General features: G+C 49.6%; 1 protein-coding gene across 1 annotated transcript in view; it reads right to left on the minus strand.

The window, feature by feature from the left end:
• The window catches only part of TPX2 (TPX2 microtubule nucleation factor), a 36,208-nt gene extending 16,179 nt beyond the window's left edge, over positions 1 to 20,029 (minus strand). Inside the window, exons 1-10 of the mRNA XM_081323553.1 lie at positions 19,907 to 20,029; positions 17,057 to 17,179; positions 16,396 to 16,528; positions 14,132 to 14,260; positions 11,161 to 11,214; positions 10,878 to 10,970; positions 7,965 to 8,098; positions 7,224 to 7,378; positions 5,008 to 5,179; positions 2,327 to 2,459 (exon numbers count right to left, since the gene is read on the minus strand). Of these exons, the coding sequence (XP_081179679.1) occupies positions 2,327 to 2,459; positions 5,008 to 5,179; positions 7,224 to 7,378; positions 7,965 to 8,098; positions 10,878 to 10,970; positions 11,161 to 11,214; positions 14,132 to 14,260; positions 16,396 to 16,528; positions 17,057 to 17,179; positions 19,907 to 20,003 (1,223 nt within the window). The 5' untranslated portion in view covers positions 20,004 to 20,029. The remainder of the gene's footprint in view (positions 1 to 2,326; positions 2,460 to 5,007; positions 5,180 to 7,223; positions 7,379 to 7,964; positions 8,099 to 10,877; positions 10,971 to 11,160; positions 11,215 to 14,131; positions 14,261 to 16,395; positions 16,529 to 17,056; positions 17,180 to 19,906) is intronic.
• Positions 20,030 to 21,622: the final 1,593 nt, after the last annotated feature.

Raw genomic sequence — 21,622 nt, forward strand, 5'->3', positions numbered from 1 at the left:
GTATCTCAGGGGCTGCCCCAAAGAAGAGGGAGTCAAGCTCTTCTCCAAAGCACCTGAAGGCAGGACAAGAAGCAACGGATGGAAACTCACCAAGGAGAGAAGCAACCTAGAACTAAAGAGAAACTTCCTGACAGTTAGAACAATTAACCAGTGGATCAACCTGCCTCCAGAAGTGGTGAATGCTCCAACACTGGAGGGTTTTAAGAAGAGACTGGACAGCCATTTGCCTGAAATGGTACAGGGTTTCCTGCCTAAGCAGGGGGTTGGACTAGATGACCTCCATGGTCCCTTCCAACTACTTCTTCTTCTTCTTCTTCTTCTTCTTCTTCTTCTTCTTCTTCTTCTTCTTCTTCTTCTTCTTATTATTATTATTATTATTATTATTATTATTATTATTATTATTATTATTATTATTATTATTAAAAAATCCAGTAGACTCCAGAAGATGGTAGAGGACAGGAAGGCCTGGAGCAAGGGTCAGCAACCTGAAACAGTGAAAGAGCCACTCGGAACCGGTTCCCTCACAAAAGGAAAAACTGGGAGCTGCAAAAAATGCGTGCGCATGTGCGTACATGCGCGCATGCGCAGAACAGGGTTTGACTGAAGAGTGGAGCCAAGGCGAGATATGCACCTACCCTGCATATTTGAATTGATTGAACTTTTTTAGTCCCACTTTTTTTTTTTGGACTGCACATGGCAGAGGACTGGGAGCCGCAGGAGACGGCTGAAAGAGCCGCATGCGGCTCCGGAGCTGCGGGTTGCAGACCTGTGGCCTGGAGGAACGTTGTCCATGGGGTCGTGATGGGTTGGACATGACTTCGCAGCTAAGAACAACAACATTATTAAATGTGAGCCGGCTGTGTGCAGCAGCAGCCAAAAAAGCTCACGCAATCCTGGGTTGCATAAACAGCGGCGTAGAATCAAATCCACGCAAAGTATTAGTACCGCTTTATAAAACCCTAGTAGGACCACACCTGGAATACTGCAGCCAATTTTGGTCACCACATCACCAAAAAGATGCTGAGGCTTTGGGGAAAAAGTGCAAAGAAGAGCAATCAAGATGGTTAAAGGCCTGCAGGCTAAAACATACGAAGAACGGTTGCAGGAATTGGGTTTGGTTAGTTCTAATCTAGGGAAAAGAAGGAGTTAAGAGGGACAGGATAGCGGTCTTCCAGTATCTCAGGGGCTGCCACAAAGTAGAGGGAGTCAAGCTCTTCTCCAAAGCGTCTGAAGGCAGGAGAAGAAGCAACGGATGGAAACTAGTCAAGGAGAGAAGCAACCTGGAACTAAGGAGAAACTTCCTGACAGAACAATTAACCAGTGGAACCACCTGCCTCCAGACGTCGTGGGTGCTCCATCAACAGAGGCTTTTCAGAAGAGCCTGGACAGCCATTTGTCTGAAATGGTATAGGGCAGGGGTAGGCAACCTTGGCTCTTTTATGACTCGTGGACTTCAACTCCCAGAATCATGCTAGAAGGGAGGAAGGTTTGAGGAGGAAGAGGAAGAGGAAGGCGAGGGGAAGGACTGTAGGGTCCTTGATGCTCTCTGAGCATTGGTTATTTTCTTGCTGGCATTTCATGACCCAACTAGGGAACGTCATCAGTGCTAGAAGGGAGTGGGGTGGGGGGAGGAGGAGGAGGAGGACTGTGGGGTCCTTGGTGCTCTCTGAGCTGGGTGGTTTTCTTCCAGACGTCTCATGACCCAACTAGGGAACATCATCAGGGCTAGAAGAGAGGGAAGTTTGAGGAGGAAGAAGAGGAAGGAGAGGGAAAGGACTGTAGGGTCCTTGATGCTCTCTGAGCATTGGTTATTTTCTTGCTGGCATTTCATGACCCAACTAGGGAATGTCATCAGTGCTAGAAGGGAGGGGGGTATGTGGGGAGGAGGAGGAGGAGGAGGAGGAGGAGGAGAAGGACTGTGGGGTCCCTGGTGCTCTCTGAGCTTGGTGGTTTTCTTGCAGACGTCTCCTGGCCCAGCTAGGGAACATAATCAATGCTAGGACAGGGGAAAGTTTGAGGAGGAAGAAGAGGAAAGGACTGTAAGGTTGTTGGTGTTTTTTTTGCAGACGTATTAAGATCAAGTTAGGAAGCATCCTCAGTGCAGGAGGAGGAGGAGGAGGGAGTGGAAGTCCACGAGTCATAAAAGAGCCGAGGTTGCCTACGCCTGGTATAGGGTTTCCTGCCTGAGCAGGGGGTTGGACTAGAAGACCTCCAAGGTCCCTTTCAGCCGTATTCTGACTGAATGTTCTGCTCAAGACCCAGAGTCCACCGGAGTTAGGCAGCCAAACAATTCAATACATACGTACATACATAAATGAAAACTCACTGCTGGAGCTTGGAGATTTCCTCGTTTTCCAGCTCCGCCGCGCTCTTGCAGGTGACGGGTCTCGACCGGCTTTTGGTTTCCAGACGGGGAGTTTTGGGGTGGGTCAGTCGGGATTTTAAAGGCCTGCTTGGACCTGTGCCAAAGAAAAGCCGAGAGGGAAAAGCAGAGGCTGCCAATCAGAATGGAAAAGGCCAAGGGGGGAGGCTAAGCGTTGCAAGTTTGACACATACACAGCGGAGGAGGAAATGGATTCCAGTTTATTTATTCATGTATTCCTTCGATTCAGTCCACAAAAAAGGGGGGGGGGAATTGAGTCCCAAATGTGAATTTAAGAAATTAGACATAAGTGAAGGATTTTTTTTAAAAAAAGCAAACCCCACTCGACTGCCAGCTTTACCTTCACCTGGTCATTGGCCCAAAGTCACCCAGTTGACTTTTCATGAGTAAGGCAGAACTAGAACTCCCAATTTCCTGGTGATTGGTTGAAAATCACCCAGCCGGCTTTCGTGCTTAAGGCAGGACTAGAATTCACCATCTCCTGGGGATTGGCCCAAAGTCGCCCAGTTGACTTTTCATGAGTAAGGCAGAACTAGAACTCCCAATCTCCTGGTGATTGGTTGAAAATCACCCAGCCGGCTTTCGTGCTTAAGGCAGGACTAGAATTCACCATCTCCTGGGGATTGGCCCAAAGTCGCCCAGTTGACTTTTCATGAGTAAGGCAGAACTAGAACTCCCAATCTCCTGGTGATTGGTTGAAAATCACCCAGCCGGCTTTCATGCTTAAGGCAGGACTAGAACTCACCATCTCCTGGGGATTGGCCCAAAGTCGCCCAGTTGACTTTTCATGAGTAAGGCAGAACTAGAACTCCCAATCTCCTGGTGATTGGTTGAAAATCACCCAGCCGGCTTTCATGCTTAAGGCAGGACTAGAACTCACCATCTCCTGGGGATTGGCCCAAAGTCGCCCAGTTGACTTTTCATGAGTAAGGCAGAACTAGAACTCCCAATCTCCTGGTGATTGGTTGAAAATCACCCAGCCGGCTTTCATGCTTAAGGCAGGACTAGAACTCACCATCTCCTGGGGATTGGCCCAAAGTCGCCCAGTTGACTTTTCATGAGTAAGGCAGAACTAGAACTCCCAATTTCCTGGTGATTGGTTGAAAATCACCCAGCCGGCTTTCATGCTTAAGGCAGGACTAGAATTCACCGTCTCTTGGTCATTGGTCCAAAGTCACCCAGTCGGCTTTCATGCCTAAGGTGGAACTAGAACTCACAGTCTCCCACTTTCTAGCTTGGAGCCTTAACCACCAGACCAAATGGGCAATAGGTTCACTTAAGAATCACTAAAAAAAACTTTGTAAAATCAGGTTCAGTAATATAGTGACCAGGTCTACCACCATCATGATTTACAACCAACATTGTGGTCTCAATTGGTCATAGGTGGAGGACGGCCTGCCCCTCACCCTGTGTGGATTTGTTTCAAGCACACTTTTATATCATCTCAACTAAGGCGAAACTGCTTCCCCACAATTCATAGCTGGCCTTTGGGAGGGCAACACACCCCTCTCCACAATGTGAAGAGAGCAGCGGGCACTTTAGTGCTTTCTTTTAAGCTGGACTCTCCAAACCTGGCAACTTGTGGACTTCAACTCCCAAAATTCCTCTGCTGGCCAGCCATGAATTCTGGGAGCTGAAGTCCACAAGTCTTATAAGTTGCCAGGTTTGGAGACGAGCGGTCTAGGGCAGGGGTAGGCAACCTTGGCTCTTTTTATGACTGGTGGATTTCAACTCCCAGAATTCCTGAGCCAGCATGGGGAAACTATGGCCCCTTCATGACTCGTGGACTTCAACTCCCAGAATTCCTCAGCCAGCATGGGGGAACTATGGCCCCTTCATGACTCGTGGACTTCAACTCCCAGAATTCCTGAGCCAGCATGCGGGAACTATGGCCCCTTCATGACTGGTGGACTTCAACTCCCATAATTTCTGAGCCAGCATGGGGGAACTATGGCCCCTTCATGACTCGTGGACTTCAACTCCCAGAATTCCTCAGCCAGCATGCGGGAACTATGGCCCCTTCATGACTCGTGGACTTCAACTCCCAGAATTCCTCAGCCAGCATGGCTCAGCTTGGAAACCTCTCCTTTTGCCCTCAGCATGGCTGGCTCAGGAATTCTGGGAGTCGAAGTCCACGAGTCGTAAAAGAGCCAAGGTTGCCTGCCCCTGGTCTAGGGTCTCCTGCTTGAGCAGGGGGTTGGACTGGATGACCTCCAAGCTCCCTTCCCATGCTATCTTCAGTAAGACTTCAAGGATTCCTGGAGGCAACCGAGGATACTGCAGATTCTGACAAACTCTGGTCTAGGACAGGCCTCCCCAAACCTGGCAACTTGAAGACCTGTGGACTTCAACCCCCAGAATTCCTCAGCCAGCCATGAATTCTGGGCGTTGAAGTCCACAAGTCTTAAAAGTTGCCAGCTTCGGAGAACCTGGCGTTAATCTTCCTGTTCCCCATTGCAACTGGGGAAGGAAGCTAGAGCCAGGCACGGGTTCAACGTTCAGAGTCGACGCTTCCCGAATTGTTCAGAGTCCCCATGACCTGACCCTGATTGACGGAGCAAGCCACCATGGGCTGGACTCACGTAACAGCCTGCGACAAGAGGCTGCCAGAAAGGAGATCTCACCTTCTTCCTCCTTCCGGCTCCAGAGATGGTAGCGCTGAGGAGTGCGTTTCTGAAAGTTTTCCACCTGTTGGGCCAGCGGGATGTATTCGGCGGGGATCTCGTCCAATTTCCGCTTGTTCCCGCAGGAGAGGTTAAACGGCTTCGGGATTGTGGGTCCTTTGGACAACCGGGACTGTTAAAAAAAAGGGGGGGGGGGAAAGACAGTGATATGGGATTTCTTTCTTTTTTAAAAAAAAATGTTTTATTGGTTTTCTAGTTTTCCATTTAAGTATTTAAAAAGCAACGTGGCGGCTGGGTTAATAATAATAATAATAATAATAATAATAATAATAATAAATAATAATAATAATAATAATTAGAAATTGTAGTAGTAGTCGTAGTTGGAAGGGACCTTGGAGGTCATCTAGTCCAACCCGCTGCTCGGGCAGGAAACCCTATACCATTTCAATCGATAATACGATGACATACGGGTATCTTTAGTTTAGATTCAAGGTGCTGGTGATGACCTATAAAGCCCTAAATGGCGAGGGTCCGGGATATTTGAGGGAACACCTGCTGCCAGCATCAAGTTCCCTTCGTCTTGTGCACTCCCACTTGGAGGGTCTTCTCAGGGTGCCGCCGGTTAAAGATTGCCGGCGGGTAACACCCAGGGGGAGGGCCTTCTCAGTGGGCGCGCCTGCCCTCTGGAACCAGCTGCCCATGGAGCTCAGGACTGCCCCTGACCTGCGTTCATTCCGCCGGGACCTGAAGACTTGACTCTTTGAGCTCTCCGGCCCAGGCTGAGAATTTTTAACTGGGGTTTTTATTTTCAGGGATAATTTAATCTTTTTAATTGTTTTTTTAACTTTTGTATTTTGTATTGGTGTGATTTTAAAATACCCTGTAAACCGCCCTGAGTCCTTCGGGAAAGGGAGGTATATAAATCTAATAAAATTTAAAAATTAAAAATTAAAAATAAGTCTCCAGCTGCTACATTAAATTTCCCCTCCCTTTTCCCCCTTAATGTTCACTGTCTCGTGTTTCAACTACTACAATTCTTATTCAATCGATGAAATAAAAATGGCATCCTTAGATTGATCGATAATTTGGGGCTTATGCATATCCTTATTAGTTTAACCTTCAGTCTTGATAAGACAATCAATGTCCTAATTAGGTTTCCCCAATTTTTAATTTCCCGTTAATATTTAACTTTGACATTTAATATTTATAATTTCCCAGTTTGAAGTAACCCAAGTTCCCATTGTCACAATTCATCACGAGCTCTAATATTCAGAACACACATCTCCTCTCTTTGAATATATTGTATTTCTCACCATCTCACATCAACTAATTGATAATACAGTATAACATTCTTATTTTCCGTTAATTTCCAAACGTCTTAAATCTAGTAACCAAATTTTCTCGTTTCAACATCAAAATAATTCCTCTTTGCCTTGTCCTGTTTTTCCACCCCAACACTCCCCTACCCTTCATCCTCCCCCCGCCTTGGCACTTCGCAGCTGTTCTCAAGTAGCACTTCAACCCATACCATTGTCTGAAACGGGATAGGGCTTTCCTGCCTGAGCAGGGGGTTTGTGTGTGATTCCTGGCCAGCCAGTGGATCCGGCAGCCGAGTCTGAGGAATCAGAGGAGGAGGAGGAGGGGGGGGCTGGAGTGACATCAGAGCCAGAGAAAGGCTCTGAGGAGCTCCGAGTCTTACAGTCGGACGAGGAGCCCGGCCCCTCTACTCGCGCTCAGGCTGTGACACGGCTGTGCTGGGAGTCTGAGTTGGGCAGCGATGAAGCACAGCTGGGAGATATTCAGGATGCACGAAAGCGTCGGCAAGAGAAGCGAGTAGGACAGAGGGATGCAATGGGGCGGCTCCAAAGGCAAAGGAGAAGGCATTAGGAAGCCACACCTGGGCTGCATTATAAAAGGGAAGATGTGGGAGGTGCTGGTTGCTGAAGGCTGCCGTTCGTGTGGAGGATGGAGTTTCTGCGGACTGAGTTTGTTTGCCTTGGACATTGACTCAGGTCTGTGAGAATAAAAGGGGGTGGTTTTTCCTGCGGTTCCTGCCCGTTTCTTAGAAGAGGGGGTTCTCCTTGGGAGCATAACCAGGACTCATGTAGGCTGGGACAGAACAGGGTTGGACTAGATGAACTCCCAGGTCTCCTCCATCATCATCATCATCATCATCATCATCATTTAATTATTATCCCCAGCCAAAAGGGTCTCACGGGAGAAGCTGGGTGTTTCCTTAGGGCGGCTGTGAAATCCAGCTCCTTGTACTCCACGGCTGTCTGGCCTTCGCCGTGCTGCTTGATCCGCTCGTCGGTGCAGAAGTGGAAATCCATCGGCTTGGTAATATGGCTGGTCGTCTTCACTGGTTGCCCTGGCCGGGAGAAAGAGATCGGAGAATTCAGCCAGGCCGCAGTTCAAGTGAGCTACAAATAATCTGATGGGCTAGAAAAGGGGTAGGCCACCTTGGCTCTTTTATGACTCGTGGACTTCAACTCCCAGAATTCCTGAGCCAGCCATGCTGAGGGGAAAGGGAGAGGTTTGCAAGCTGAGCCATTCTGGCTCAGGAATTCTGGGAGTTGAAGTCCACCAGTCATGAGGGGGCCATAATTCCCCCATGCTGGCTCAGGAATTCTGGAAGTTTTGGGCCATAGTTCCCCCATTCTGGCTGAGGAATTCTGGGAATTGAAGTCCACAAGCCACGAGGGAGGCCATAATTCCCCCATGCTGGCTCAGGAATTCTGGGAGTTGAAGTCCAAAAGCAATGAAGGGGCCATAGTTCGCCATGCTGGCTGAGGAATTCTGGGAGTTGAAGTCCACAAGCCATGAAGGGGCCATACTTCCCCCATGAGTCATAGAAGAGCCGAGGTTGCCTACCCCTGTGCTAGAAGTTCTTGTTCACACCAGAATGGAATGAAATGTCTACAAGAAACGGTCTCCCACCCCCACTGAGGTCCCACCTGGTCCAGCGATGGCCACTTTGAGAGACTCCTCGTTCTTCCTCCGCAGCTCGGCCACCTCCTGCTGTAACTTCTGCATCTTCTCCAACTCCAGCATCTCCGTGGACTTCCCTTTCATAGAGGGCCCTCTCGCCCTGCAGGTGACAACACAACGGGGCCGTTAAAGGAAGGAATCGGCTGCAGAGAGCCAGCGTATATTTCAGGAACCCCCTCCTGTAACGGAGGATCATCCCGAGGGATGTCTTCCTGCTCTATCTACAGCTGGCTGGGGAATTCTGGGAACTGAACTCCACCCGTCTTAAAGCCTGCTGGCTGGGGAATTCTGGGAAGCAAAGTCTACCCAACGTAAAGGGTACTAGGTGGGGGGATTCTGGGAACTGAACTCCACCCATCTTAAAGCCTGCTAGCTGGGGAATTCTGGGAAGCAAAGTCTACCCAATGTAAAGGGTACTGGGTGGGGGGATTCTGGGAATTGAACTCCACCCATCTTAAAGCCTGCTGGCTGGGGAATTCTGGGAAGCAAGGTCTACCCAACGTAAAGGGTACTGGGTGGGGGGATTCTGGGAATTGAACTCCACCCATCTTAAAGCCTGCTGGCTGGGGAATTTGGGAGTTGAGATTTAGATAGATAACTATTATTGTCATATTTTTTTCCTGTGGGCACAATGGCACACATTAAAAATGGAAGTTTCGTTTCTTGCTCTCAAAAGTGTACACATACCTAACACACATTTAAACATGCTCTATACGACATGTGTATAAACCTACACCCTTGCACATAAATAACATATAAATATAACCCATCTTAAAGTTGCTGAGGCTGAGGAACATTTGGATATCGCTCAGGGGTCTCCAAACGTGGTCTTCAACTTAAAGACTTGGCAACTTGTTGACTTGCGGACTTCAACTCCCAGAATTCCCCAGCCAGCCAGGCAACCATGAATTATAGGAGCTGAAGTCCACAAGTCTTCAAGTTGCCAAATTTGGAGAACCTGCAATAGATCATCAAGGTGACTTCAGATGTTCTTCATATCCATCTCGCTAAAGCCTGGAGAGCTTTCCTCAAAAACTACACTTGCTTGATACCTTTATGCTAGGGGCCTTCAAACATGGGCCTTTTATGACTTGTGGACTTCAACTCCCAGAACTCCTCGGTCAGGCACGCCAGCTGAGTAATTCTGGGAGTTGAAGTCCACAAGTTATAAAACGGGCCAAGTGTGAAGACCCCTGGGTTAAGCTCTCGGAAAGCTGGATAGTTTCCTGCTACAGGGTTCCCCCCCCACTCCACCAATTCCTAGTATCAGAAAGAGGGCTCTTGAGCATGGGAGGACAGCCCTGCGGACCTTGTGCGAAGATCTCCCTTCCTGATAAACCAGGGCTGTCCAATCTTGCAACTTGGAAGACTTTGTGGACCTCCAACACCCGGAATTCTCCGGGCAGGCTGAGGAATTCTGGGAATTGAAGTCCACAAGCCTTAACGTTGCCAAGGATGGGAAACCCTGATCTAGACCAGGGGCCTTCAAACTTGGCCCTTTGATGACTTGTGGACTTCAACGCGTGCCTGGCTGAGGAATTCTGGGAGTTGAAGTCCCCAAGTCATCAAAGGGCCAAGTTTGAAGGCCCCTGGTTTATACCTTAAAAACACGAGAGGGGATTTTCTGTAGCATCCGACATTCAGAGTTCCCCAGGATACGACGTGCCGACGGCGAAGTGGAGCAGTTCTAAATAAAACTCCTTTCCAAAAATTCAAGGACTTTGAGGCCACTAGGCTGTGGGGTCAGAGTCTATTTCAACCGTGGGTTTTCCAGAACATTTTTGAACCTCCAGCTGCCAGCATTGCTAACTGCTGGTCAGGCAGGCTAGCAATTCGTACTTCCTTGACGTACGACCACAATGATGCTGAAGGTTCCCGTTGTTAAGCAACAGGGTCCCTAAGTGAGCTCGTCCCCATTTTACGACCTTCCTTGCCACCAAAAAGTTAAGGCAACCATTCCAAATGTTAAGTTATTGATTTTGCTGGCCAGAATATCACAAAAGGGGATCATGTGCCCCCCACCCAGGACGCTGTGACCATCATAAATATGAGCCGGTCGCGAAGTGCCTGGATTTTGATCACATGGTACTGTGGGGAATACTGTGATGGTCGTAAAGGTGAAAACCTGTCTCAAGTCACTTTTTCCAATGCCGTCGTAACTTTCCAATGGTCAATAAACAAACGGTTGTAAGTCAAGGACTCTTGTTCAACGCACTGAGAAGTCACCAGATGGAGGGAAATCTGCTTTTGGGTGTCCTGCACGGCATCAGAAATAAATACAGGCAATCCTCGACTTACGGCCACAATTGAGCGCCAAAACCTCTGGTTGCTAAGTGAAACATTTGTTAAGTGAGTTCCCCCTGCATTTTACGATTTTTCTCGCCACCGTTGTTAAGTCAATCACTGCAGTTGTTGAAGTACTCAAACTGCTGTTAAGTGAACCTGGCAAAATCCCCATCTATTTTGCCGGTCGGAATGTCGCAAAAGGAGATCCCGGGACACTGCAACCGTCGTAAATCTGAGCCCATTGTCAAGTCTGAATTTTGATCAGGTGACCTCGGAGAGGCTACAACAAGACGTGTGAAAACTGGTCCTAAGTCGCTTTCCCCCCCCCCCCAGTGTCGTCGTAACTTTGAACGGCCGCTAAATGGACGGTTGCAAGCCGGGGACCAGCGGTAATAGTTTTTCTGGCCGATTTTAGACACTTATCGATCTCTCTCGTCGTCTTCTTCCTGCCTTCCCGGCAGATGACAAAGCTTGGGTTTTTAATGACAAGCAACCTCCCGGGAGTTACGTGCCCAAGTGTGCGTGCACACAACCACCCAGATCCTGGGGAGGCAAAGAAAGAAAAAAAAACCCCACAAAGAAAAGCCACCTACTTGGGCGGACCGGGTGTGACGGGGACTTGTGCTTTTCCGGGCGAGAGGTTTGTGTTCATGTCAATTTCAGTCAGGTTTCCCCGATTGTCAGACCTGGTTTGGGGAGGAGAAGGGTGGAGGGTGCGCAGAGAAGGAGGAGAGCAAGGAGAGAAGACGTGGTCAAGAACAGGCCTCGGACACCCCACCGTGGTCCTCTTTTAACGACAAAGACGCTTCCGGCGAGCCCGTTTTGTGCGCGTGTGGAAACCCGAACACCGACAGCGATGCTCAACATCAGCCTTACCTCACTGTGTGGGACACTTCGTGGGGCCTAGACGTCTTGGCACGCCTGGCTGAACTGGACGGAGAGGGAATAATAGGACAATGGCTCACCCTTTGAACTACGGCCCGGCCCCGGTTTGCACGGACGTTGTCCGCCCGTTGTTTCGACAGGGGCGCAATCCCTCGGGGAAAAGCCTAGCACGGATGACCTTCCCTAGCTGGATGGGGAAACGTCCGCGAGGAAACATCCAAGCTCAGAGAGCCCCAAGGGCCCCGCAGTTCTTCTCCTCCAGCACCGCAAAACCCTTCTCCCTCCTAGCGCTGATGACGTTACCTAGTTAGGTCGTGAAAGGTCTGCGAGAAAAGGTCCCAGCTCAGACAGCGCCAAGGACATGACGATCCTCCCCTTTTTCCTCCCTTTCCCCCCCCTCTCCACCACCTCTTCCCTCCCTCCTCCACTCTGCAACCCCCCCACCCTCCTTCTAGCACTGATGATGTTCCCTAGTGGGGTCAAGAAATGTCAGCAAGAAGGCAAAAAAAAAAAACCCTCAAGAGCGCACCAAGGACCCCGAACTCCTCCTCCTGCTTTCCCCAAACCCCACTCCCTTCCGGCACTGATGACGACCCCCCGGTTGGGTCATGAAACATTTGCAAGAAAACAAGCAAGCTCAAAGAACACAAGGACCCCACAGTCCTCCCCTCAATTGCCCCTTTCTTGCAGCACTGATGATGCTCTCCAGTTGGGGGGTCATGAAACGTCGGCGAGAAAACACCCAAGCTGAGAGAGCACAGAGACCCCGGCGGCCTCTTCTTCTTCCTCAACCGTCTCCTCCTCTTCCTCCCCTCCAAAAGCCCACCCCCAACCCACCTTCTAAGAGTGATGATGTTACTTAGCTGGGTCAGGAAAGGTTTGCAAGAGAACAGCTAGGCCCGGAGACCATGTTTCAACCATGAGCTACTAATATTCTCCTTCATCAGAAGCCGAATTCTATCGCAGGGTTCGCCAACCGTGGCGGCTTTGTGACTTGTGGACTCCAACTCCCAGAATTCCTCAGCCAGCCCTGGAATTCTGGGAGTTGGAGTCCACAAGTCACAAAGCCGCCACGGTTGGCGAACCCTGCTCTATCGGACAGAGCAATCCAGCATCCTCCGCTTAGGACGGCAATTGGGCGCCCAAATCTCCGTGGCTAAGCAGGCCGGTCATTAAAGGAGCCGTGCTCAATTTTTACGTTAAGAGAGAATCCCGGCGGCCGCTAAGTAAATTCAGACGGCCGTTTAGCAAATCCGGCTTCCTCTACCTGGACTATCCTGGTCCGGAAGGCGGCTGGGAAAGTTGCCCAGGGCGATCCCGGGACAAATCCACCTGGATTGCCAAGCGTCCCAACTTGGACCGCCCGAGCGTGGCAATGCCGCGGCGGTTAAAAGTGCCGGGACCGGCCCTAAAGTCCCTTTTTCCCGGCACAAACGGTTGCTTAACGAGAGGTCCTTAAGTCGAGGGCTGCCTGGAGTAGCCACTTAGAAGAGTTGCGGGTCGACTGGTTGGGTTGTTGCTGACGCTCCGTGGAAACCCCTGGCGTTTGAGGGCCCCCCCCCGCCGATGCTGTACTCATGTTCTCCCCGGCCCTTCTGCCTTGGCACAACCCACCTTCGTATCAAGCGGGGGGTCGGGGTGCCCCGGTGGGTTCGACCCAGATTTGACACGAAAGGCCACCATCCCGAGGAGGAGGGAAAGCCGGTCCAATTGCTCAGCAGCACCGCAGGAGCCGTGGTGGCGCAGTGGTCAGGAGGCGATATTGCGGGCTGACTTTGCCCGCGGCCTGGAGTTTGATCCTGGCCGGCTCTAGGTTGACTCGGCCGTCCCTCTTTCCGAGGTCGGTAAAATGAGGAGCCAGATTGTTTTGTTTTGGGGTTTTTTTTGGGGGGTGGGGGGGCAGCCAACAGGCTGACTCTGTAAACCGCTCAGAGAGGGCTGGAAAGCAGTGTCATGGATCCTGTTTACAGAATTCTTATTTGCATGTGTTCTCCCCACAAGGTTCAAATTGTATTCTACAATCTGTTATTTCTATTTCTATTCTATTTTATTCTACAATCTATTTTATTCTACAATCTATTCTATTCTATTCTACAATCTAATCTATTCTATATTCTCTTCTATTTTATTCTACAGTCTATTTTATTCTACAATCTATACTATTCTATTCTATATTCTATATTCCATTCTATTCTACTCTACTCTATATTGTTGTATTCTACAATCTATTCTATTCTACATTCTATATTCCATTCTATTCTACAATCTATTCTACTCTATATTCTATTCTATGTTATTCTACAATCTATTTTATTCTACAATCTATTCTATTCTACAATCTATTCTATTCTATAATCTATTCTATATTCTGTATTCCATTCTATTCTACAGTCTATTCTATTCTACAATCTATTCTATATTCTATTCTATTTTATTCTACAATCTATTTTATTCTACAATCTATACTATTCTATATTCTATATTCCATCCTATTCTATATTCTATTCTATTCTACAATCTATTCTATTCTATATTCTATTCTATTCTATTCTACAATCTATTCTATTCTACATTCTATTCTATATTCTATATTCCATTCCGTTCCATTCTATATTCTATATTCTATATTCTATTCTATTCTACAACCTGTCCTGTCCTGTCCTGTCCTGTCCTATCCTATCCTATCCTATTCCGGGTGGCACAGTTGTTAGAACACAGTATTGCAGGCTAACTCTGCATTCTACCGCCAGGAGTTCAATCCTGACCGGCTCAAGATTGAGTCAGCCTCCCATCCTTCCAAGGTCAATAAAACGAGGACCCAGATTGGGGTTTTTTTGGGGAGGGTGGGGGTGGGAAGATGCAAGTGACGCCATCATTGTCAACTGCCTAGAGAGGGCTGTCAAGCCCAGTGGGGGGGGGGCGGTACTTAAGTCTAAGAGCTCCTGCTATCCCACAGACCTACATTTTCTGCTTCTTCACTGGAGGAGGCTCTTGTTTGCTGGCCAAGGCGGTGGCAACCTTCTCGGCGTGGCTTTTGGCCATCAGTCGACGCTGGGCGCTTTTTCGCCGGGCCGAAAGCCGCTTGGCCGCCCTAAAGATGGGAAGTAAGAGAGTGCTTGAGCAAAAGGGAGACGAAGGGGTGGGGGTGGGGGAGAGGTTGGATGTTGCATTTTGGCCAGTGGTGGGATTCTGCCAGCTCGCACCGGTTTGGTAGAACTGGTAGCTAATATTTGATTGACTTCGATGAACCGGCTGATGCCCTAGCGCCTAGCCCTTTTTCGCAAGGCTCAGAACAGAACACTGGAAGTGCGTCCACGCCACTTCCGGACGTCCATTCTGAGCCGGGGAAGCCTCCCAGCCCCAGCACGGCCACAGGAAATGCATCCATGGCACTTCCAGAACTCTGTTCTGAGCAGCAGACGCCTCCCAGGCCCAGCATGGCCCACAGGAAGTGCATCCACGGCACTTCCAGAACTCTGTTGTGAGCCGGGGAGGCCTCCCAGCCGCAGCACGGCTCACAGGAAGTGCATCCACGCAGAGAACCGGTTGTTCAGGTATTTGAATCCCACCACTGATTTCAGCTATGCCAAGCTGTGGAGACCCTTCGATTCCCACCAGGCGTTCTTGCAAGGGAAAAGACAGTTTAGCCTTTCCAGGAATAAAAGCTGGACAATGTCAGGCCCCTCAGAGGAGATTATGGCGGACAAACAGGATTTGTCATTCTTTCCATACTGACAGTACAGGTGGTCCTCAACTTACAACCAGAACTAAGGAGAAACTTCCTGACAGTTAGAACAATTAACCAGTGGAACTATTTCAGAAGCGGCGAATGTTCCAACACTGGAGGCTTTTAAGAAGAGACTGGAGGGCCATTTGCCTGAAATGGTATAGGGTTTCCTGCCTGAGCAGGGGGTTGGACTAGATGACCTCCAAGGTCCCTTTCAACTTCTTCTTCTTCTTCTTCTTCTTCTTCTTCTTCTTCTTCTTCTTCTTCTTCTTCTTCTTCTTCTTCTTCTTCTTCTTCTTCTTCTTCTTCTTCTTCTTCTTCTTCTTCTTCTTCTTCTTCTTCTTCTTGTTATTGTTATTGTTATTATTATTCCTGAAATTTCTGTTGTTGGGCAAACAAAGTTGCTAACGGACTTTTGCTCCATTTTGTCATCTTTCTTGCCACCGTTGTTAAGTTGTGGGTGCTTCATCTCTGGAGGTTTTCAAGAAGAGACTGGACAGCCACCTGTCTGAAAGGGTTCTCCTGCTTGAGCAGAGGGCTGGACTAGAAAACCTCCAAGGTCCCTTCCAAGCTCTGTTCTGATTAAGCCAGTAAGAAGAGTTATTAACTGAATTTGGTTTCTCCCCACCCCCCCCCATCGACTTTGCTTGTCAGCAGGTCACCAAAGGGGGAAATCACGTGATCCCGGGACCCCGCAACCTGTCATAAATATGAATCAGTTGCCAAGCGTGGGGATGTAAATCCCCAGACCATGGAGATGCCATAATGGTCATAAGTGTGCAAAATAGCCATAGGTTATAAGTTACTTTTTTAAAGGGCTCTTGTGATTTCAAAACACACAAAGAACACTTGCGTGATATTGGGTGTGCCTAGTTTAAGGGGTCTTCAAACTTGGCCCTTTTAGGACTTGTGGACTTCAATTCCCAGAATTCCTCAGCCAGGCACGCGTGCCTGGCTGAGGAATTCTGGGAGTTGAAGTCCACAAGTCCTAAAAGGGCCACGTTTGAAGACCCCTAGCCTAGTTTAATGTAGAGAAGGACGAAGGGTGAAATGACAGCAGTTTTCCAATATTTGAGGGGCTGCCACAAAAAAAAAGGGGGGGAGGGGTCAACCTATTCTGCAAAGCACCTGAAGGCAAGACGAGGAAAAAAAAAGGGATGGAAACTCATCAAGGAGAGAAGCAACCTGGAACTAAGGCGGAATTTCCTGACAGTGACAACAATTAACCGGTGGAACAACCTGCCTCCAGAAGTTGTGGCTGCTCCATCACCGGTAGGCTTTTAAGAAGAGACTTGGACAGCCATTTCTCCGGAATGGGTGTGAGTCTTCCGCTCGAGCAGGGGTTGGGCTAGAAGACCTCCAAAGGTCCCTTCCAACTCTTCTTCTAGGCAGTTCTGGATTCCCCCGCAAAGCGGAATGAACATCCCTTTCCAGAAAGGGGTCGGGGGGGGGGAAGAGAAGAGACTCCATCCAGGATGGCATCCAAGTACCAGTCTTACCTTGCTGGGGCCCTTCCTGGAGCGGGCGCGTCCGGTGTTGCCGCTTGCAGCCATTCCGCCATCGAACGAACCACATTGGCCGGGACCTTGTTTGACGCTTCCGTTTCGTCTTGGTTTTTATTTTCCTTCTCATCTAAAGGGAAGGAGACAGCGAGGATATTGCTCAGGCAAAGAGATCTAGCCAAAGCTATGGAACCAAGCCAGGTCCTCAACAGGACTGTAACCCTCCTGGAGAAGAATGGAATTAGACCCGGCACGGAAGGCCGTCGCCCTTCCGGGAGTCTCCTCCTCTGCTCAACACTGAACAGGAGATAACAGCGTTCTAGACGTCCTCTTGGGCGGGGGGGTCGTCTCCGGAGGGGACAAGATAAAAGCTCGTCTGAACTCTCCACGTGAGGGACCCTGCATTTTCAGGTCCGAGACACACACACACACACAGAAACACACACACACCAGAGGCTGGGCCCCCCACAGTTTGCCATGCCCGAGTTAAACGGAGGCCGTCTCAGCTCCCCAGGAAGGGCCTGGAGAGTCCACAAGGAGGTTGGTGGGCTTCAGCGAAAGGTCCCAGGGCTCAAGACGAGGTGGGACCGGCACACGGACCTCTTTCCGCCCGGCGACGTGACGGAAGGCAATTAGGTCTCAAAAGGAAGCAGCTCACCTGTTTTCACCATGGGTGAGACCGCCGCCCAGGGAAGGTTAGACTTGAATGACAAGGCTTTGGGCCGGATGCCCGGCGGACCCGTCTCTGTGCAGGGGGTCATCAGGGCGGCAGATCGGCCAACTGCAAAAATAGTTATGAGCCCTTTCTAAAGAGCCGGCTTGGTCGAGCGATTAAGGCATCAAACCACAAACTGGGAGACGGGGAGTTCCAGTCCCACCAGAAGCACAAACGCCAGCTGGGTGACTCTGGGCCAATCACCAGGCGGCGGGGAGATCTGGTCCCGCCTTTAAGCAGGAAAGCCAGCTAAGGGGACTTTAGGCCAGTCACCAGGAGACAGGGAGTTCTAGTTCCGCTTAGGCATGAAGCCCAGCTGGCCACTCACTGGGCGACAGGGAGTTCTAGTCCCGCCTTAAGCAGGAAAGCCAGCTATGGGATTTTAGGCCAATCACCAGGAGATAGTGAGTTCTAGTTCCGCTTAGGCATGAAGCCCAGCTGGCCACTCAATGGGCGACAGGGAGTTCTAGTCCCGCCTTAAGCAGGAAAGCCAGACATGGGAGTTTGGGCCAATCACCAGGAGACAGAGAGTTCTAGTTCCGCTTAGGCATGAAGCCCAGCTGGCCACTCAATGGGCAACAGGGAGTTCTAGTCCTGTCTTAAGCAGGAAATCCAGCTAGGGGACTTTAGGCTAGTCACCAGGAGACAGTGAATTCTAGTCCCGCCTTAAGCAGGAAATCCAGTTAGGGGACTTTAGGCCAATCACCAGGAGACAGAGAGTTCTAGTTCCCGTTAGGCATGAAGCCCAGCTGGCCACTCACTGGGTGACAGAGAGTTCTAGTCCCGCCTTAAGCAGGAAATCCAACTAGGGGACTTTAGGCCAATCACCAGGAGACAGTGACTTCTAGTTCCCCTTAGGCATGAAGCCCAGCTGGCCACTCACTGGGTGACAGCGAGTTCTAGTCCCGCCTTAAGCAGGAAAGCCAGCTAGGGGACTTTAGGCTAATCACCAGGAGACAGTGAGTTCTACTTCCACTTAGGCATGAAGCCCAGCTGGCGACTCACTGGGCGACAGGGAGTTCTAGTCCCACTTTAAGCAGGACATCCAGCTAGGGGACTTTAGGCCAATCACCAGGAGACAGTGAGTTCTAGTTCCCCTTAGGCATGAAGCCCAGCTGGCCACTGACTGGGTGACAGAGAGTTCTAGTCTCGCCTTAAGCAGGAAATCCAGCTAGGGGACTTTAGGCCAATCACCAGGAGACAGTGAGTTCTAGTTCGGCTTAGGCATGAAGCGCAGCTGGCCACTCACTGGGTGACAGGGAGTTCTAGTCCCACCTTAAGCAGTAAAGCCAGCTAGGGGACTTTAGGCCAATCACCAGGAGACAGTGAGTTCTAGTTCCGCTTAGGCATGAAGCCCAGCTGGCGACTCACTGGGTGACAGGGAGTTCTAGTCCCGCTTTAAGCAGGACATCCAGCTAGGGGACTTTAGGCCAATCACCAGGAGACAGTGAGTTCTAGTTCGGCTTAGGCATGAAGCGCAGCTGGCCACTCACTGGGTGACAGGGAGTTCTAGTCCCACCTTAAGCAATAAAGCCAGCTAGGGGACTTTAGGCCAATCACCAGGAGACAGTGAGTTCTAGTTCCGCTTAGGCATGAAGCCCAGCTGGCGACTCACTGGGTGACAGGGAGTTCTAGTCCCGCTTTAAGCAGGACATCCAGCTAGGGGACTTTAGGCCAATCACCAGGAGACAGTGACTTCTAGTTCCCCTTAGGCATGAAGCCCAGCTGGCCACTCACTGGGAGATGGTGAGTTCTAGTCCCGCCTTAAGCAGGAAATCCAGCTAGGGGAGTTTAGGCCAATCACCAGGGGACAGCGAGTTCTAGTCCCGCGTTAAGCAGGAAAGCCAGCTAGGGGACGTTAGGCCAATCACCAGGAGTCAGTGAATTCTAGTTCCCCTTAGGCATGAAGCCCAGTTGGCCACTCACTGGGAGACGGTGAGTTCTAGTCCTGCCTTAAGCAGGAAATCCAGTCAGGGAACTTTAGGACAATCACCAGGAGACAGTGATTTCTAGTTTCCCTTAGGCATGAAACCCAGCTGGCCACTCACTGGACGATAGGGAGTTCTAGTCCTGCCTTAAGCAGGAAATCCAGTTAGGGAACTTTAGGACAATCACCAGGAGACAGTGAGTTCTAGTTCCGCTTAGGCATGAAACCCAGCTGGCCACTCACTGGACGATAGGGAGTTCTAGTCCTGCCTTATGCAGGAAATCCAGCTAGGGGACTTTAGGCCAATCACCAGGAGACAGTGATTTCTAGTTCCGCTTAGGTATGAAGCCCAGTTGGCCACTCACTGGGTGACAGGGAGTTCTAGTCCTGCCTTAAGCAGGAAATCCAGCTAGGGGACTTTAGGCCAATCACTAGGAGATATTATTTATTTATTTGATTTATATACCGCCCTTCTCCCGAAGGACTCAGGGCGGTGTACAGGGCAATAAAAATAAGAATACAGGATACAAGATTTAAAGTTAAATGATTGTGCCCAATGTAGTAGGTTAGTTAAAATAATGTTAAAACCCAGATAGTGAGTTCTACTTCCACTTAGGCATGAAACCCAGCTCTCACAGCCCAGCCCACCTCGCAGGGTGGTGGTGGTATACAAAAGAGGTGTGTGGGATATGTCCACTGCCTTAATTGTAAAAATAATAAAGGTGGGATATAAACAAAGAAACACTGTGGAGCATCACTCCTAAAGCTGCCTGCCTTTCCCACCTATCAGGATCAGAAACGAGACCAGCCGTTAGTTTGGCCCTCCTCCAGCAGGTCCCCCTCCTGGCCGTGGACCGGCTACTCACCAAACCAGGCGTCAATGTCAATTTTCTGGACGTCATTCATATCCTTGAAGTTGAGGGTGATATCGGGGACATCGTAAGAATAAGTGTCCTCGGACATTGGAATAATCCCTTCCTCGGCGGGCACAGCCATGGCCCGTGTCAAGGCCTGCAAAGGAAAATGGAGGTCACGTTTAGAATTTAGAACACAGCTGGAAGGGACCTCGGAGGTCTTCTAGTCCAGCCCCCTGCTCCAGCAGCAGAACCTATACCAATTCAGACAAGCGGCTCTCCTCTTCTTAAAAACCTCCGGGGATGGAGCGCCCACAACTTCTGTTCCACTGGTTAAATGATCTCACTGTCAGGACGTTTTGCGTTAGTTCTAGGTTGCTTCTCTCCTTGGTTAGCTTCCATCCTTCAGGTGCTTTGCAGAATAGGTTGACACCCCCCCCACCCCACGCACATTCCTTGTGGCAGTCCGGCCAATACTGGAAGACGGCTGTATCATGTGCCCTCCGGTCCTTCTTTTCCCTAGACTAGTCAAATCCTGCGGCCATTCTTCATACGTTTTAGGCCTTTACTTGCTCTTCTCTCACTTTTCCCAAAATCGCCATATCTTTTTGGTAAGGTGGTGACCAAAACTGGATGCAGGGCTCCAGGTGTGGCCTTACTAAGGCTTTCCAAAACGGCAAACTAGAATAGAATGGAATAGAATGGAATGGAATGGAATAGAAGGGTAGGATAGAACGATAGGATAGAGCAGAATAGAATAGAATAAGGAATAGAATAGAATAACAACAATAATAATGATGATGATGATAATGATAATGATAATGATAATAATAATAATAATAATAATAATAATAATAATAATAATAATAATAATAATAATGAAGTTGGAAGGGACCTTGGAGGTCATCTAGTCCAACCCCCTGCTCAGGCAGGAAACCTTATACCATTTCAGACAAATGGCTGTCCAGTCTCTTCTTAAAAACCTCCAGTGTTGGAGCATTCACCACCTCTGGAGGCTGGTTGTTCCACTGGTTAATTGTTCAGGACGTTTCTCCTTAGTTCCAGGTTGCTTCTCTCCTTGACTAGTTTCCATCTGTTGCTTCTTGTCCTGCTTTCAGGCGCTTTGGAGAATAGCTTGACTGCCTCTTCTTTGGGGCAGCCCCTGAGAGATTGGAAGACTGCTATCCTGTCACCCCTCGCCCTTCTCTTCGTTAAACTAGACATCCCCAATTCCAGCAACCGTTCCCTATATGTTTTAGCCTCCAGCCCCCTAATCATCTTTTTTGCTCTTCTCTCTACTCTTTCTAGAGTCTAAGGAATAAGGAATAGAATAGGATAGGATAGGATAGAGCCAAAACAAGCAGAATAGAAATAGAATCAAAATCAAAATAGAATTGAATATAGAATAAAAGCTGGAACGGACCTTGGAGGTCTTCTAATCCAACGCTCTGCTCAAGCAGAACCTAAACCAGACATGTCAAACACAAGGCCCAGGGGGACCGGATCCGGCCCGCGAAGTGGTTTCATGCGGCCCACGAAACCATCCTGGAAACAGTGAGGGAACGACCCCCACTCCCTTGGCCCTGGCCCAGAGACCCTCCTTCTGCCAGAGACCCTCAGATCTCTCCCACTCCTGCCCAGGCCCCCATAGGCACCCTTGATGCCAATGAGGTAGAGCTGGCCACGCCCACCCAGTAGGCCATACGCACTCTAGCCACGCCCACCCAG

Source organism: Vipera berus, assembly GCF_964194415.1.
Source record: "Vipera berus genome assembly, chromosome: 3".
NCBI classification, from domain to species: domain Eukaryota; kingdom Metazoa; phylum Chordata; class Lepidosauria; order Squamata; family Viperidae; genus Vipera; species Vipera berus.